Source organism: Oxyura jamaicensis, chromosome Z (assembly GCF_011077185.1).
Source record: "Oxyura jamaicensis isolate SHBP4307 breed ruddy duck chromosome Z, BPBGC_Ojam_1.0, whole genome shotgun sequence".
Taxonomy (NCBI): Eukaryota; Metazoa; Chordata; class Aves; order Anseriformes; family Anatidae; genus Oxyura; species Oxyura jamaicensis.
The window spans coordinates 60189769-60206037 of NC_048926.1; the positions used below are offsets into that span (position 1 = coordinate 60189769).

The window sequence follows — 16269 nt, forward strand, 5'->3', positions numbered from 1 at the left end:
GTCTTGAAGTTACTCCTCAGAGATGCAGCAAACCAACCTATAAAAAAGCAAACCAGGTAAGTAAGGTTATAGACTGTTTTGTACAAGTTGTCTTTTATTAGACCAACTGGAATAACCAGAGAAATGGAGTGTTCTAAGGCATACAAGAACATCCAGTGATATGAAACATTACCTGATGTTTGTTTGAGAACTTGATCTAAAGAGAGAACAGCTCTGCTTAGAAGTGCTATTCCCAGTGCATCAGCACAATACCTTATTCTCAGTTTGTCATGCAGGCAATGTTTCCTGATTAGGATAAATATTTTTTCCTCTGACAAACTTTATTTTGATACTTGGTAAATAATATCAAATATAAAATGAAGAGTGTTTCTCTGCCTTTTCATGAAAGAGCTGACGAGCTGACTGAGTGCTGGATATTTTAACTATTTCACATACTAAATGTTTGCAGAGCAGTACATTTATATATATATATATATATATATTTACTATGGATAGGTAGGTTTCTGATCAGGTGAAAAGTGTTGAGTAGTAACCACTTACATTATTAGTAACATCAGTTGTTCACTAGGAATGTCAAGGTTAGGATATTTCCTAATATTGGAAAATACTGGATCTTCACTCTGTCCGTCCCCACATATCAGTGTAACATATATAATATATGTATGTGTTGTACTTACAAAGGAAATAGATCCAGTTGTATTTATAGAGGAAATATTCTAAATTCCTAGCTTCAGATTTCTGTATGGTTTGATGGTATGGTTTGACATGGAAAAAATATTTTTTTTCTTAAATAAAAAGAAAATAACATTTTTCTGATGCTGATGCTGAATCATTCCATGTATGGGTGATTTGCATTCCATGCAAACTAGTCTAGATATGGGAAAAAATCAGGGTGAGGTAACCTATAATTGAAAAATCCCTTAAAAGATATTTTTGACTAAGGAGGGGCTTGACTGTTTTGTAATAGACTGTAAGAACTTGAAATGATTTTTTTTATTTTTGTCTAGTGTTTTGTGTAAAATTTAAGAAGAAAAGTTCTACTGAATGAGAAGGAATTTTTATGCTTATTTTTCTTTTCCAAAGATTTTTTTTCCACAGTCTTTAGAAGTAAGGAGAGAGCTTCTTAAATAACACAAGAATCCTAGTTGTTTTTAGTTTCATTCTGTATTAACAATCTGAGGAAAATGTGTCTGTTACATATTTTCATGGGCATCTGTGCAAAAATGATGTAAGTTTTTTTCTTATGGCAAAAATCATACATGTTTGCAATGTACAAATGGAGATACCTGTTTTAAGTGGATAGTCTTGGTTCTATTTGTTCCCTTCACCACCACCCCCAAACAAACAGACTATGTAATGTCAATTCACGTTTTTTGTTGTTGGTGATGGTTGGTTTGTTTGTTTTGGATTCTAACACTCCCTACCCCCTCCCCCTCCCATTCCTTCTCCTCCTTCCCCCCAGCATACACCAGAAGTTACACAGTTGTGGTTTTGGCATCTACCACGGCAGATGGTGCCTTGCACAGTTTAAGTACTAATCCCTAATTCGTTTTTCCCTTATGCCTAAGTGTTTACTAAGTAGACAATGTTGCTATCTATTGAGTCATTTTACATCTTCCAGAGTAATCTTTTCTTGCATACTTTCAACGATAGATCGGTTTTGATTCTTGTTTGGACACTAATTTGATGTCTGGACAGTTTTTACTGTTTTATCATTCCAGTTAAATGTTTATGTTTAGAGAATTTGAGTTGTTTGGAATTCTGATTATCTTTCTAGTTGAATTCTGGTTTCTAACACACCAGTCCTTCTGGTGATTTTTCTGAGTTTTAGCATATGTAGACATGATTCATTGTTTTTGGGGTTTGAAGCATTTTAAAGTGGGTTCACAATTTTCTTTCCCTTGCACTTGCCCCCAACCCCAACATACCTTCCTTTGACCTCCAGGAGAATTTACATGCTTCTGTTTGTTCTCTTTCATTCTTAAGTGCAAGACTATTTATATAGCATACTATTTGCCTTTCTGGCTTATATTTTTTCTTGATTTTGGATTTAATTCTAACATTTCAGATGTTTTCACCACCTAGCTATTTTTTTTTTAGCTTTGCCTCTATTATGGAAAAGGGAAGAACACTAACCAGCTTCAGAGGTGCTGTTCCAGCAATTTTGCACTGAAATTGAGCATATGTGCTCAGTGAAATGATTCTGATGAGTTATGGGAAATGCCGTAGTCTCTGTGAAAATTTGTCATAGGGATAGTAAAATTGATCAGAGTATGAGCTCAGGTAATTGGTTCTCAAATTCTGATGTCCTAAGCTGTTGTATATCCTAGTGTCTTGAAGAAGTGGTGGTTCAAATAATCCTTTGTCACTAGCTTTCCAGTGTTTACTAGTAATTAGTTTTGTTTCTCACATCAGTTGGAGGCATCATTGTGTGCATGTATTGACATATATGTATGCCCATATGCTTATCCACATCAGTGAAACAAAAGAAAAATGGTCGTGAAATACAGTAACTTTTTGGTTTAAAAAACAAAACTTGCTCTAGTGTTCTTCTAGAAAACCAAGATTAAAGTTGTTAGAGATCTGCAACAATTTTATTTTTATTTTTATTTTTATTTTCATATTTTACCTATGAATATAGCTATACTGCTTTACTTGTATTCTTGATAACTTAATAAAATATCCAAAAACAAATGTAGGGTGGCTTTTTTCAGCTGTGGCTGGAAGTATTTCACAGCCAGTTTAATTTTTACTACAGATACTAATCAAAATATTCTTTGACACTTGAGTGTACATGTTTAATAGGAGAGTTTATTAATGCCATATGTTATACTATCTAGGGAAAATTATTGCACATATATGAATAAAATATACTCACTTTGGGTTTCAGAGATCCAAGATAGGATCAAAAAATTCAAGGTATATCTTTACAAAATTGTCTGAAAGGCAGGTGGCAGGATTTACTTTTCTGAAATCGCAAATATTTGTACAGAATAGATGCATCCTATTAAGGATTAAGAGCTCAGATCTACATCTGTTTCTCATTTTTGAAAATGAGTAAATTGAGAGCAGTTTACTTCTGCTTCTGATGTACAGATGGAAACGTGGTCTCTGTGCGAAACAATTGGCCATGGTTTTATCAGTAAAAAGTTGTATGATTTAATTTTGTTTCAATACAGTAAATATTTTCATAATTCAGGAATTCAGGAATTAGACATGCTGGTGTTTCTAAAGTGTCTGGTTTAAATTTTTCCTCTGAATTTTACCAGTAGACTTGTTTCCAACCACTATCCTTTCTTTTGACAAAAGATGTGAATTTTGCTATTTTTCTTGGTGGTGTTTCCAAAGACCAGTGGCCTGGATAATTGCTTGCTGCTTTGGTACTTCTCATATTCATGCTTCAATTCTGGAATAGAAAACCTTTAAATATTATCACGTTGCTTCTCTATGTAATGCAACCACAATGCATTAAGCAGTTGTACTCTACATTTGCAGATGACATTCTCTGTAATGATACAGCTTAAGTGAAATGTGTGACTTAATTGTTTCATATATAATTGAAAATGGCTACAGTAGAATATTATGTAAGAGTGAACCTTGAATGGTACTTCAGAAATAACACAGTTTAATCACATTAGTCAGTGCTTTTGCAAATGCATGATATTTATATCTCTGCGTAAGTATTTCAGTTTAGTCCTGCTGAAAACAAAATACTGGTGTCTGGACAAAATTCCTTATCTCTACTGCATAAAATCTGCCTTGCCATTACTACCTTTGACTGCTGTGTCACTTGACATGTACATAATGAACTTAAAACACATTGATTCAAGAAGGTGTAAGACATAACTTGAAACAAAAAGTTTCTTATCCAAAATCTAAAAAAAAAAAAATAGTAGTCAAATGAAATACAAGAATACTATGCTAGTTGTTAAGATCTGGGTCTTTTGCTATGGGAAGCTCTGACATGACTCTAATTAAAGTTGTGAAACATGTTTATATCAGTGGGAAGTTGAAGAAATTCCTTGCAGTATTTTCACATGAAAATTTTGCGTAGCAGATAATGTAAATTTATTGAGGATGTACAGTATCAGTGAAAATGAATTGTTAAGTATAAACTAGCATTTTACTTAGAAGCATAAGAGCTCAAAGTTTCAGATGTATACCAAGTATAAATAAAACATTTCTATAATGTTCTGATAGATGAGAATTATGATTTACTCTGAGCTTTTGTGCTGTATTATCTCTTATCTTTATTGCTCCTGACAATCCTTGCACTCTTCTTTCATAGTATATGAGGAATCTTTTAAAAAAACATTTCATGAATCTGGTGGGGTTTTTTGTTTGTTTGCTTTTTTGTTTTGTTTTGTCTTCCTACTTCTTAGGGCTTCTAGAACAGTGTTTTAGTTTCGTTTTAGTTCGACAACAGTTACAAAAACAGTTATATTAACACTTAAACTCATAATTAAAAAGAAAAAAAAAAAAACAATGAAGCAAAGTGTAATAATGACCTATGTAAGACTAGGAAAGGCTCACAGTCTTGCAGAAGTTGTTAAAGACAGCTTGTAAAGCTCACCTAGCATAATGTTAACTAATGCCTTGTCTGGTAGGTAATCTAGAAGTCCTCAACATGAAACAGGGCCAAATCTAATATAGCCTCTGGTTTTAGTTTATTCAACTAATGAAGTTGGAATTCACCTTTTCTACTGATTTTGAGATAAATAGGTTAGTGTTGATGGGCAGTGAGATTGAAAACAGCCAAAATTTGATGAATGTGAAAGGAGGAAGCCACTGACAAGATAATGGGAAATGCTTGCCTGGTTAGTGTTCATGAGGATTCTGAGTATCAGTAGAGCAAAATTGAATTAGTTAAAATTCAAGTAACATAGTACACAAAGTTACAACTTACAGGTAAAATTAAGGTAACATATTTACATAAATAATAAAAAAATAAAAATATATGTACAGTGTGGAAGGAAAGTGGATGAGAATTTCCAGCAGTATAGACAGGAAGGAAGGATGTTCCTTGTGTGTCTGTATTGCATCCATACCTTAATGGTGGATTAATGCAATCTCTCTTTATGGCACTGATACTGTGTATAAGTCATTTCTCTCAAAATGAGGAGATAAAATTTATACTTCCTTATTTACTCTGTGCAGTTTGCTGCTGCCTTTCAGACCTGAAATCTTGCTGTTTCCCTATGTCCTAAGTGTAATTTCAGCACTTCTTTGTCCACTGCCTGCCCAGCTTTTCTAAAGGTAGATCAAAGGTGCCAGGAGGCCTCACTCTCCTCTGATACATGTGTAGAGGAGAGCTCCCTCAGTCAATTTAGAGCTAATGTTGGAAAAGAAGGAAGTTTAAAGGGTTTAGCTATATAAGCAACTTGTTAGCTGGACCTTAAAGTTATACCAAAGTACCAGGCTATCAAATAATGGAACACAGAGTGCCTGAATGTATGGGTAAGGAATCTGTAAGAGTTACAGTCAGAATGGCAGGTTTCTGGAAGAGGCTCATGTTACAGATGATGTTTTTAGATGAGAGTGACAGAAGGAGATTTGTGGTTTGGGTATAAGGAAACAGTTCTAAATGAAGCAGTTCAAAGATGATAGTTGAATTTCATGAAGGCTAAGATATGGAAGGAAAAGAAAGAAAAACACTGACAAGACCCTGAGGAATCTGCATAGAAGATGCCACAGAGAACAGGGAGATTCTACTTATAAGAAATGCTGAAGGTGGGATGAGGTGGAACCTGATGAAAGATAAGATTTCATGAAGAAATAAACTATATTTTACAGTGCGAAGGTTCAAGTTTGTTGAAGACAGAATATTGTTTCTGCTGTGTATCTAAGAAATAGAGATCTTGGCAAGAACATTTTTCATTGTTAAAGAATTTTTTCTTAAGGATAAAATGAACAGATAATAACTTAAGGGAAACCTTCTTCTAAATAGTGCATTCTTTGAGCTTGACATGAGAAGATGGGAAATAAAGTGGCAGTACTACAGATGCGTGAGGCACAAATGTTCTGGCACTGTTTTATTGTTTTATATTTTACTATAATATGGCCTTGTAAGAAAAAAATTGTATGTGAGTGAAGTGTTTCTTTTCAGTTTCAAGATGAGTTATTTTGGTTAGTGACCTAAACTGTGTACTGAAATGGAAGAATAGGCGTAAGGTTACATACAAATTATCTATTCTGTGCAGACCTAAAGAAAAGATTCAGTGTATATGCAGACAAGTGTCATAGGGAATTTGGGTAAATTTTAATTTAAATAATTACGAAGTTTCCCTTATAGCAGAGAGAAAGTAGTTTCTTTAAAGAATATAAATCAGATATGTGTACATACTCCAGATTATGCTTGTCACTTCATTTTTAAGGTATGTTCAAGGGAAAGCAACCGTGGATAAAAAATTAACACTTCAGCCAGAAAAATTCATCTAAAATAACCTAAATATCTGTAATTGCAGTTATTAATAGCAATTCCTTAGTGGTTAAAATTTGAAATTATCGTATTTTGATTGCATAGTATTTTTAAAATTACTATTGTGTGAATCATCTGGAAAATACTATCATTAAGGAAAAGTCTGCCAAGAATTTATGTTAACTATCCATTGTTTTCTGGTTATGTTTTTGCATATTTATTTGTTGTGGTATGTTCCTGTTATTCTAACATTGTTTTAAAGCTTTGTATGTAAAATTTATGTGCAATAATATTAAAAATGAAGGAGGAAACTTATTTGCCAAAAGATAATTTGGCAAATATATTTTTGCAGGTACCTTTTGATATATAATCCTACAGAACAGGAACGATTTTCAGTGGTTTCAGTCAATGTGAATTCACCGAGGGTTAAATTATTATCTCCTTTTGGAAAACCTGTTACTGTCCAGATTAGTGCTGTTTGGGATGGAGCAACTACAGTATCACATGAAGCATATCAGGTATGCTGCTTTAAGTAAAAAACATTAAAGAAGTTTTATTTGACATATACTGTAGATACACAGTGGAATAAAATGATACAGTAATGAAAGCACACTTCAAATATTATTATTTTTGCCTTCGGCAGATTATGGCACTAATTCAGTCTCCTTAAGGAAAAAAAGATAACATAAATTAAAATGTTTTTAAACTGATTAGTTGTTAAACTTCTGTAGTATGTTATAATTCATTAGGGGTCCATTTCAGTTGCATGAGCAGAAAATACTGGGTGTGAACAGACTGGATAGTAATCTCCATTACTGTGCACTGTTTGACAGATGGCTTTGATTCCACCTTACTTTGTTTCTAAATAGTTTCTGAGAATTTTTGACACCTGTCGTTACAGAAGACTGTCCTCAACAGTATCACATCAGAAACCGTATTATGTGAAATTCTTAATGATATAACAGTACTGAGCTCTGTTTTTAGCCTTACATTCTTAGCCTGATTTCTTTTGACTTCGGAGCCAAATTGAATTTGTTTCAGCATAACATTCCTGCAAAGATAATTCAATTAATGTTTTTCAGTTGTCCTCTGAAGAGATTATTATTGATAAGTAACATTATGTGGGAATTGCAGAAGCTAAAGAAGAAGAACTAAGATATTTGTAACGCAGATTCTAAGGAAATTGTTTTGCAGATCTACCTGGAATACTGTACAGATTACTTTCTACTCCTAAAAGAACAGAAACTAAAAATAAAACATTATTGTTTAAATTTGTGGATTTTTAAATGCATAGTTGGTGACATGTAGGGTCCAGGCTCAACTGATGTGCTACACACACAGCTTTAATAGCAAATATGCTTAGAAATGTACATCACAAGGTACATTCTTTTTTACTGGGATTCAAAATAATTATTGCATTAATAAACAGTCATTTTGATGCTAAGCAAATCAGCGATACAGACATTTCTGTGTGCTAATTCTTCACATACTTCAGCCATTAAATTCAGAATACCATTTGTAATTTCGTATTCATTTGCCTGTTGAAACAGAACAAGTTAAACTGAGCATACATTGGGCATAAAAAGTTTTTGTATTTTTAGTAACAGTGTCTTCTTTGCTCCCAACAGATCTCTTTCTTGGCTCATCTACCACCTTTGGGCCTTGGAGTTTACCAGCTTTTGGAAGTTCCGAGTTCAGAAACATCTTTAGCAGACTATGATATATACATGAGTGGAAGGAACAGTGTGCAGGAGAAGCCAGACAGAATTTTCAAGATAAAAGAGATGCCGAATTCTGTGGATAATATAGTCTTAGAAAATTCTTATATGAAATTGTGGTTTTCTGGAATGTCTGGATTACTGGAGGTACATTATGTTATAGTTCAAAACAGTTTTGTTTTTTTTTTGTTTTAAGAACTTTTGTTCTTACTCATGGAAACCTAACTGTGCCAACTATTTCAAACATGATTCTCTATCTGTAGAAAATAAATACAAAAGAAGATGGTAAAAATCATCAAATGAAGGTGGAGTTTGCTTGGTACGGAACTACCAGTAACCGGGATAAGAGTGGAGCTTACCTGTTCTTGCCAGATGGAGATGCCAAGGTAAAACTTCTGTTTGCACAGAGATTCTAATCTTGAAGTAACCTGAAGCTTTCTGTAAATGCAGCTTAGAAAAACAAGTTTTCACCAACATTGAAATACATCTGTGTGGTTGGAAATAATCATGTCAGTTATTGAAATGATTGACAGAAGAACTTCACACTTCATACTCCTTGACTTAGATTAAAATAAAAAAGGGAAAGGGAAAAAAAAGTATTAACGTAAAAGTGCAAATATTTACAGAATATTTATGATTCACAAAAAAATTCAAATAAGGTGCCATCCTTGCAAAAAATTCATTTAGATGTGACCGTTCACACTCTTAATAAAATCACTTGCACTTCATATGGTGAACAGTATCATGGATACTGATTCATTTCTTCGCTTTTCTGATTCTGATGATTTTTTGAATGTGAAGACGGAGCTTCCAGTTTGGAGTGTAGTATTTGTTAGCTAGGATTAGCATATGTAGTTTAATATAGTAGTTAAAATGCAGAGTCTCAGCTGATGAGTGTACACACAGAGTAGCAAGCATCTGTTCTGATTAGTCTAGGGTTATCAGTATTTTTAGCTGGATAATTATTGGAGGGCCCAGCATACTCCTATTAGTTTTCAAATTGGAAATCCAGAAATTAGTGTTCTTTTACTGGCTTTATATAACCATAAGAAATCTATTGTACCACTTTTGGAATTGGAAAGGCGGTATTTCAGAAAACAAATGATAAAAGTAATAAACACCTTTAAGAATCTAAGTAGTTTGCAGAATGCAAACTTCTGCCCAGTTTCTCCTGGGGAAAGGAAAGTTCCATGTAGAAGGCAAACTTGGATTTCTGTGTTGGCCCCTCTAGGGATTAGGAAAGGTGACTGTTCTGTTTTTACTTATATCAGAAGTGGACAGAACCATTTCCTTTCCCTCTAACAGTCTCTTATAGAAGCATGCCTTTTGAGATCTGTCAGTTGGAAATTTTCAGTCATTTAGTGTATTTAGTCCCATAATTTTTTTTTTGCATCAGTTATGTTCAACAGGGCTCACTTACTCTTAAGTTTTAAATGTCAGTGCTTTTGGTTGGTAGGTATCAGAACAAAATGTAAATACAATCACTTTTTTATTCTTACTTTTCAGCAGCTACAAAGTAGTTCAAACTTTATTTTAGATGCTACTTCATCTTTTGCTTAGAAAAGCAGTAATCAGTTAGAAGTGTACACATAAATCCAAGCACAGTAAGAAAATAAGGTAAACACTGAACTTTCAAGATCAATGAAATTAAACTACATTTTTTACATAACATTATAAAGGGTGGTACGTTCAGCTTTTGTAACTTCTTGTACAATAAAAATGAAATCATACTTCTAAAAATTCTGCTTATGTTAATATACCATAAGGCTCATTTGGCTGGAATTTTAATAACATTAATTAAATTATCCTACTGGGAATAACAATGGAATTCTGTAGTAGTTACTGAAACAGTTTGAACTAATGGTTTCTGTCTAAAAGAAATGCCATCTGTTCAGAGCTCTCAGTGTGAGGTGGGTTGACTGACACTTTCAAAGTCCTTGTGGGAAGTGGCAGTAGGATAAAGTACAGACAGTTTTCTTGATTTGGCTAGATGGTTATTTTTCTATCTTTTCCCATGTATTACTGAAAAACTTGTTAAGAGTAATTGTATCCTGAAATCATAGAGTCATTTATTGAAAAAGACCCATAAGATCCAACCATCACATCACACTACAAGATCACCACTAAACCTACCCAAGTGCCACACCCACATGTCTCTTGGATACCTCAAGGGATAGTGACTCTACCACCATTCTGGGCAGCCTGTTCCAAAACCTAACCACCCTCTCCATAAAGAACTTCTTCCTGACATCTAATATAAACCTCCCCTGGCACAAGTTGAGGCCGTTGCCTCATGTCCCATCACTTTTCACCTGAGAAAAGAGACTGACACCCTCCCCGCTTCAACCTCCTGTCAGGTAGTTATAGAGAGAGCAGTGAGGTCTCCCCTCAGTCTCCTCAAGACTAAACAGTTCCAGTTCCCTCACGTCATAAGTGTTGTTCTCTAGTCCCTTCACCAGCTCCGTAGGCCTTGTCTACACACCCTCCAGCACCTCGATGCCCTTCTTGTAGTGAGGGGCCCAAAACTGAACACAGTACTCAAGGTGCGGTCTCAGCAGCACTATGTACAGGGGGACAAACCCTTCCCTAGTCCCACTGGCCACACAATTTGTGATGTAGGCCAGGTTGCCATTGGCCTTCTTGGCCACCTGGACACACTGCTGGCTCGTGTTCAGCTGGCTGTCAGCCAGCACCCCCAGGTCCTTGTCTGCTGGGCAACTTTCCAGACACTCTTGCCTGAGCCTGTACTGCTGCAGGGGCTTGTTATGACCCAGATGCGGCTCCTGGTGTTTAGTTTTTGTTGAACGTCATGTAACGGGTGTTGGCCCCTCGGTGCAGCGTATCAAGATCCTTCTGCAAAGTCGTCTTGCCCTGAAGCCTATCAACATTCCCACCCAATTTGGTGTCTTTGGCAAGCTTACTGAGGGTGCACTTGATCCCCTCGCCAAGATTGTTGATAACATATTAAAGAGAACTGGCCCACGTACTGAGTCCTGGGGAACTTCACTTGTGACTAGATGCTAACTGGATTTTACTGCATTCACAGTGACCCTTGGAGCCCAGCCAGTTTTTTTTTTTTTTTTTCCAACCAGACAGTTCATCCTTCCAAGCCATGAGTAGTCCATTTTTATAGGAGAAGGCTGTGAGAAACAGTATTGAATGCCTTGCCGAAATCCAAGTAAACAACATCCACAGCCTTTCCTCCATCCATGAACTGTGACATCTTGTCGTAGAAGGAGAACAGGTTAGTCAGGCAGGGCCTGCCTTTTGTAAACTTGTTCTGACTAGGTCTGACCACCTGTTTGTCTTGTATATGTCTTGTGATGGCAGTAAAGGTGATCTCCATTACCTTGTCTGGTACCGAGGTCAGACTGACAGGCCTATAATTCCCTGGATTCTCCTTCCTGCTCTTCCTGTAGATGGACATCACATTTGCTAACCTCCAGTCATCTGGGACCTTCCTGGTTAGCCAGGACTGATGGTAAATTTTGAAAGTGACTTGGCAAACATTTCTGCCAACTCCTTCAGCACCCTTGAGTGGATCCCCTTTGGCCCCATAAATTAATGGGTATCCAAACGGTATAGTAGGTCGCTAGCCATTTCCCCTAGGCTCACAAGGTCTTCATTGTGCTCCCTGTCTCTGACTTCCAGCGCAGTGAGCTGGGTACCCTGAGAAAAAGTAGATTTACTAATAAAGACTGAGATAGAGAAGGCATTAAGTACCACAGCTCTTTCCTCATCTCTTGTCAGTTTCCCCCCACATCCAATAAAGGGTGGAGATTCTCCTTAGAAGTCCTTTAGTTATTTATATTTTTATAAAACGTTTTTTATTGTCTTTCAGTTATTAGCCAAGGTAAACTCTATCTGGGCATTGGCCCTTTGAATTTCCACCCTGCAGAACCTCAAAACATTTTTGTAGCCCTCCTGAGTTTCTTTTTACTTCTTCCAAGGGTCATAAACTTTTTCTTTTTCTCCTGAGTTACAAAAGAAGCTCTGTTCAGCCAGACAGGTCTTCTTCCCCACTGTCTTGCCTTTTGGCAAATAAGGACAGCCCAGTCCTGCACCTTCAAGATTTCAGTCTTGCGGAGCGTCCAAGAATGTTCTTGAATCCCTTTGCTGCTTAGAACTGCCTCCCAAGGGACCCTTAAATCAATTAATTTTGTTTTCTGCTATGTATTAAAGATATGTCAATTTATGACGACCTATTCACTCTATAACCATGTTCAATACCAGCAGGGAATAGAACCAAACTGTTTTTCCCAAAGAGTCAGATGCTAACTGTTTTTGGGATCAATGTGAGTGGTTCATTTTCTTTAAGACTTTTTTTTTCAGAAATAATGTAGACTTTTCTGATGGGCCCACAATGGAGAAATTGCAATTCTCCCTCAGGCAACTGTGTCTATGAACACATTTGTACTGTGGGTACTTATGTACTGCCTGAAAATATAACAACCAATGTGTTTTATCCTGCAGAATCTTTAGTGCTGGAGCCTTTCTCCATGACGTATTTCCTTTCACACTTATCTCCATGATAGGACTTCCTTTACGGATTATAGTTCCTGGCTTATATAGCTAAAGTTGCTACTAGTTTTAAAAAACAATTTTTCATTACAGATCCTTTTGTATACTCATATAAGTATACAAAATATATATAAATATACAATATAAATATACAATATAAATATACTATATAAATATACTATATAAATATACTATATAAATATACAAAATTAGATAAATATACAAAAAATATACTTATATTTGTATAAGCATACAAAATGCATACCTGTTGCCTTTACTTGTTTGTGCTATCTAACTGCTTGGCTTTCAAGTCTAAAAGATAATGTAATCTTTTTGCATTTTTATTAGACAGATAGTCCACTGCACAAATGGAGAGACTGTCCATTTAGAAAATCCCACTGTATACGCCTTTAGATCTTGTATCTCAAAAAACAGAGGACCCTCATTCAAGCATAGAATCCTGTTTTTTAGTGCTTTTTGTGTTTTCACATGCCTGGTAACAGGAAAAGGATAGTATTCAGGGACAATTAGCTGGAGGGTGCTCACATTACTCCAGTATCAGCTGCATCTGAAATGTCTGTTCTCTCCTTGGTGCTACACATTTCCCTCAAGCATCACAGCTATCATTTATTTAGAGGTCTACCCCAAGTGGTGTTTTTTTTTGTTTGTTTGTTTTTGGAGATGTAAAATGACTGCTTTCTCTCTTATGCTATGTAATCCTTTAAACAGTTTTTGAGAGGTCATAGCGTTTTATTTTTTCCAAGAACATTAGTATAATCTCAGGCTCTGCCAAATTAAGGGTAATATGCTATTGAGAAGACACTTTTCATGAAGACTTCAAATTCTTGTTTTAAATCTCAAGTATATCAAGAGCAATTCTGGGCTGGAAAACTTTCCTCTGGATATTTTTGGTGTGGAAGTCAAACTGTGTGTTGTACTGCCAGAACTTTCTAGGCCATAATAACACTGTTGATAGTATTTAATTGACTACAGGTGGAAACTTTCATTGACCATGCTTCATGCATTCAAGCTGCAATACGTCATACCAGCTTCTACACAAGCCAGTAAACATGTACGTAAAGGCAAGTCTCCAGTTATCCTTTGAATACTTTGGCACACAGTTGGTACCAGGTAGTTTAAGATACCTTAGGGAGCTATGGAATTCTATTTTGCTCCAAATTGTCTCCCTTAAAATTTCTACCTTACTATTTATTTTTCATTCCAAGGACAAGTTGTCATGTTTCTTTTGAATATGAGTACTAAAAAATGGTTTCTGGACCTTTTGACCCATAGTTCTGTTATCCTGTTTATGAAAACATAGCCTTCTAGGCTTAACAAAACTTGCCATAGCAGGCTGCTGGGTCTTGTACATTGAATTCTACTGAGGCTGAGGGAAACAGATATTATAGCAACTATTCATTTTAACTGTTTAAGAAGTGGAGTCTTGAGACTGGACATGAGACCCAAATATTTTTATTCCAAATTTAATCATAGAGTAATTGTAGAATTGTTCATGTTGGAAAGTCATTTAGTCCAATTTTCCAGACAAGGCAGAGTAAACACTGAATTCAAACCAGAGATTTGTCCAGTCAGTTTTGCAAATGGCATTGTCATTGTTTGATCCTTTCCCTTAGAAAGGAAAGTGATTTGTGTCTGAACAGCAAGAGTCTTATTTCTGCAGCTCAGACTTTAACATCAAAATTGTCTTCGTTTTTCAGAGTAGGGATCTGTTCAGTGGCCTCTGTGCATCTCTCTAGGGATATTTATGATGGTACTAGACTAATTGTACGTAAAAAAGTTCTCCTGTTAAAAGCCTGATTCATTGAAGTATTTAAGTATTTTCTGTGTGGCAAACCCGGTCACTGTCTCTTTACAGTTTCTGAACTCAGTGCATCTCCAGATGGCTATTAAGAAATCATTTTGGAGGATTAGTGCTTTTCTAAGACTTTCTTGTGCCCTCAGTACCATGCTTGTTCATCTTTCCCATTTCTCCAACAATCAGGAAGCAGCAAGCGGCTTTGAGGACTCAGTGTATGTGATATATACACTGATATATCAAAAAACTTGTCTACCCCCTAAAACCTCATGGCAGCAAGTGTTTCTGTAACTCCCCTTAATTTTTTATCTTTACCTCTCACTATGTCCAACTGAGATACTTGCAAACTTGGTTTTAATACATATATCTCAATGCATGTGCTAGTGGAACCACAAATTCAGATTAATAAATAAATAAATAAAATCCTTAATTTCTGACAGCATCTGCAAAATGTAAATGTAGCTATTGTAGAAAAATCTCAGCATCTGAGAGAGGTTAAATGCATCTCATTTCCACTTTCTTCTGGTATTGGAACAATGCATTTTCATAGTAGTTATCAATTTCACCATTACGTTTTATGTTAACGAGCTACGTTAATACTAACTTTTGTGCTAATTTCCAGGTACTTATTATTTTTTACTTTAAAAATAATTACTTTGGGAAATGTTTGCTTTTTGTAATAAGTACACAGCCTTTTTGTTCCTTTATCACTCATGCAGCATCTCTCCATTTTGCTAGTTTGGTGCTGAATAGCTCACAGAGCTGCAATGGCCTGAAGATCTCAGGTTTCTCCAGATCATTTTCTTAGAGTTCCTTTAGTTGTTGTTTCAGGTTTTGATTGCCAGCTCGAGGATCTTTATAATGCCCTGACCTGCAGGGAGGATTTTGAAGGGTTTGATTATTCCACTTTCTTGTCAGTAATGCAGTTCCTATGTGGTATTCTAATCTAAACACCTACTTTTTAGGAACAAGTAATCACAGGTTAAATGAGTTTGTCTTCTCTACTTATATGTGATAGATAAGGACTAAGGAACTGTAATTCCTCTACCAGACTCTTATACAAAGTATTACTATAGTTGATAGCTATAGAATTGCCTCCTGAACCTCTGGCAACGTTTTTATTAAATGTCTTTTCTGGAGCTTTAAGAATAAACATGAATGGAAAGGCAGATTTTTTAGCCTTTGAGAGTCTCATTCACTTCCTTCCATTTTTATGCAATACCTCTTGAAATCTTCTCTGTGAAGTTACATGTAGTTACATGCTCAAAGAATGAAGCTGGGCAATCCCTAGGACAAATACAGGCTGGAAGGTGAATTAGTTAAGAGCAGCATTGAGGAGAAAGACTTTGAATTTTTGATTGATGAATAAATGAGCATGAGCCAGCAATGTACCCAGAGCTTTTCTGCAGCCCAGAAAGCTAACCATATCCTGGGCTGCTCCAAAAGAAGAGTGGCCAGCAGGCTGAGGGAAGTGAATCTCCCCGTCTACTCTGCTCTTGTGAGATCTCACATGGGAGAACTGCATTCAGTTCTGGGACCTACAGCATAGGAAGGACATGGGCATGACCTGCTGGGACAAATCTTGAGGGCCATGAGGATGGTCAGAGGGCTTGGGTACCTCTTCTGTGAAGATAAGCTGAGAGGGTTGGTGTTGTTAAGCCTGGAGAAGGCAAGGCGTTGGAGAGACCTCATAGTGGTCTTCTGGTTACCTAAAGGGCCTGCAGGAAAGCTGGGGAGGGACCCAGGGAGGGTAGTGATGGGACAAGAGGTAATGGTTTTAAACTGAAAAAAGGTAG

The 16269-nt window shown here is 36.0% G+C and overlaps 1 protein-coding gene across 2 annotated transcripts in view; it reads left to right on the forward strand.

The window, feature by feature from the left end:
• The window catches only part of MAN2A1 (mannosidase alpha class 2A member 1), a 131701-nt gene that overhangs the window by 76461 nt on the left and 38971 nt on the right, over nucleotides 1–16269 (forward strand). For both annotated transcript variants that reach the window (XM_035309927.1, XM_035309928.1), the window contains exons 14-16: nucleotides 6771–6936; nucleotides 8047–8283; nucleotides 8400–8522. In XM_035309927.1, the coding sequence (XP_035165818.1) occupies nucleotides 6771–6936; nucleotides 8047–8283; nucleotides 8400–8522 (526 nt within the window). The remainder of the gene's footprint in view (nucleotides 1–6770; nucleotides 6937–8046; nucleotides 8284–8399; nucleotides 8523–16269) is intronic.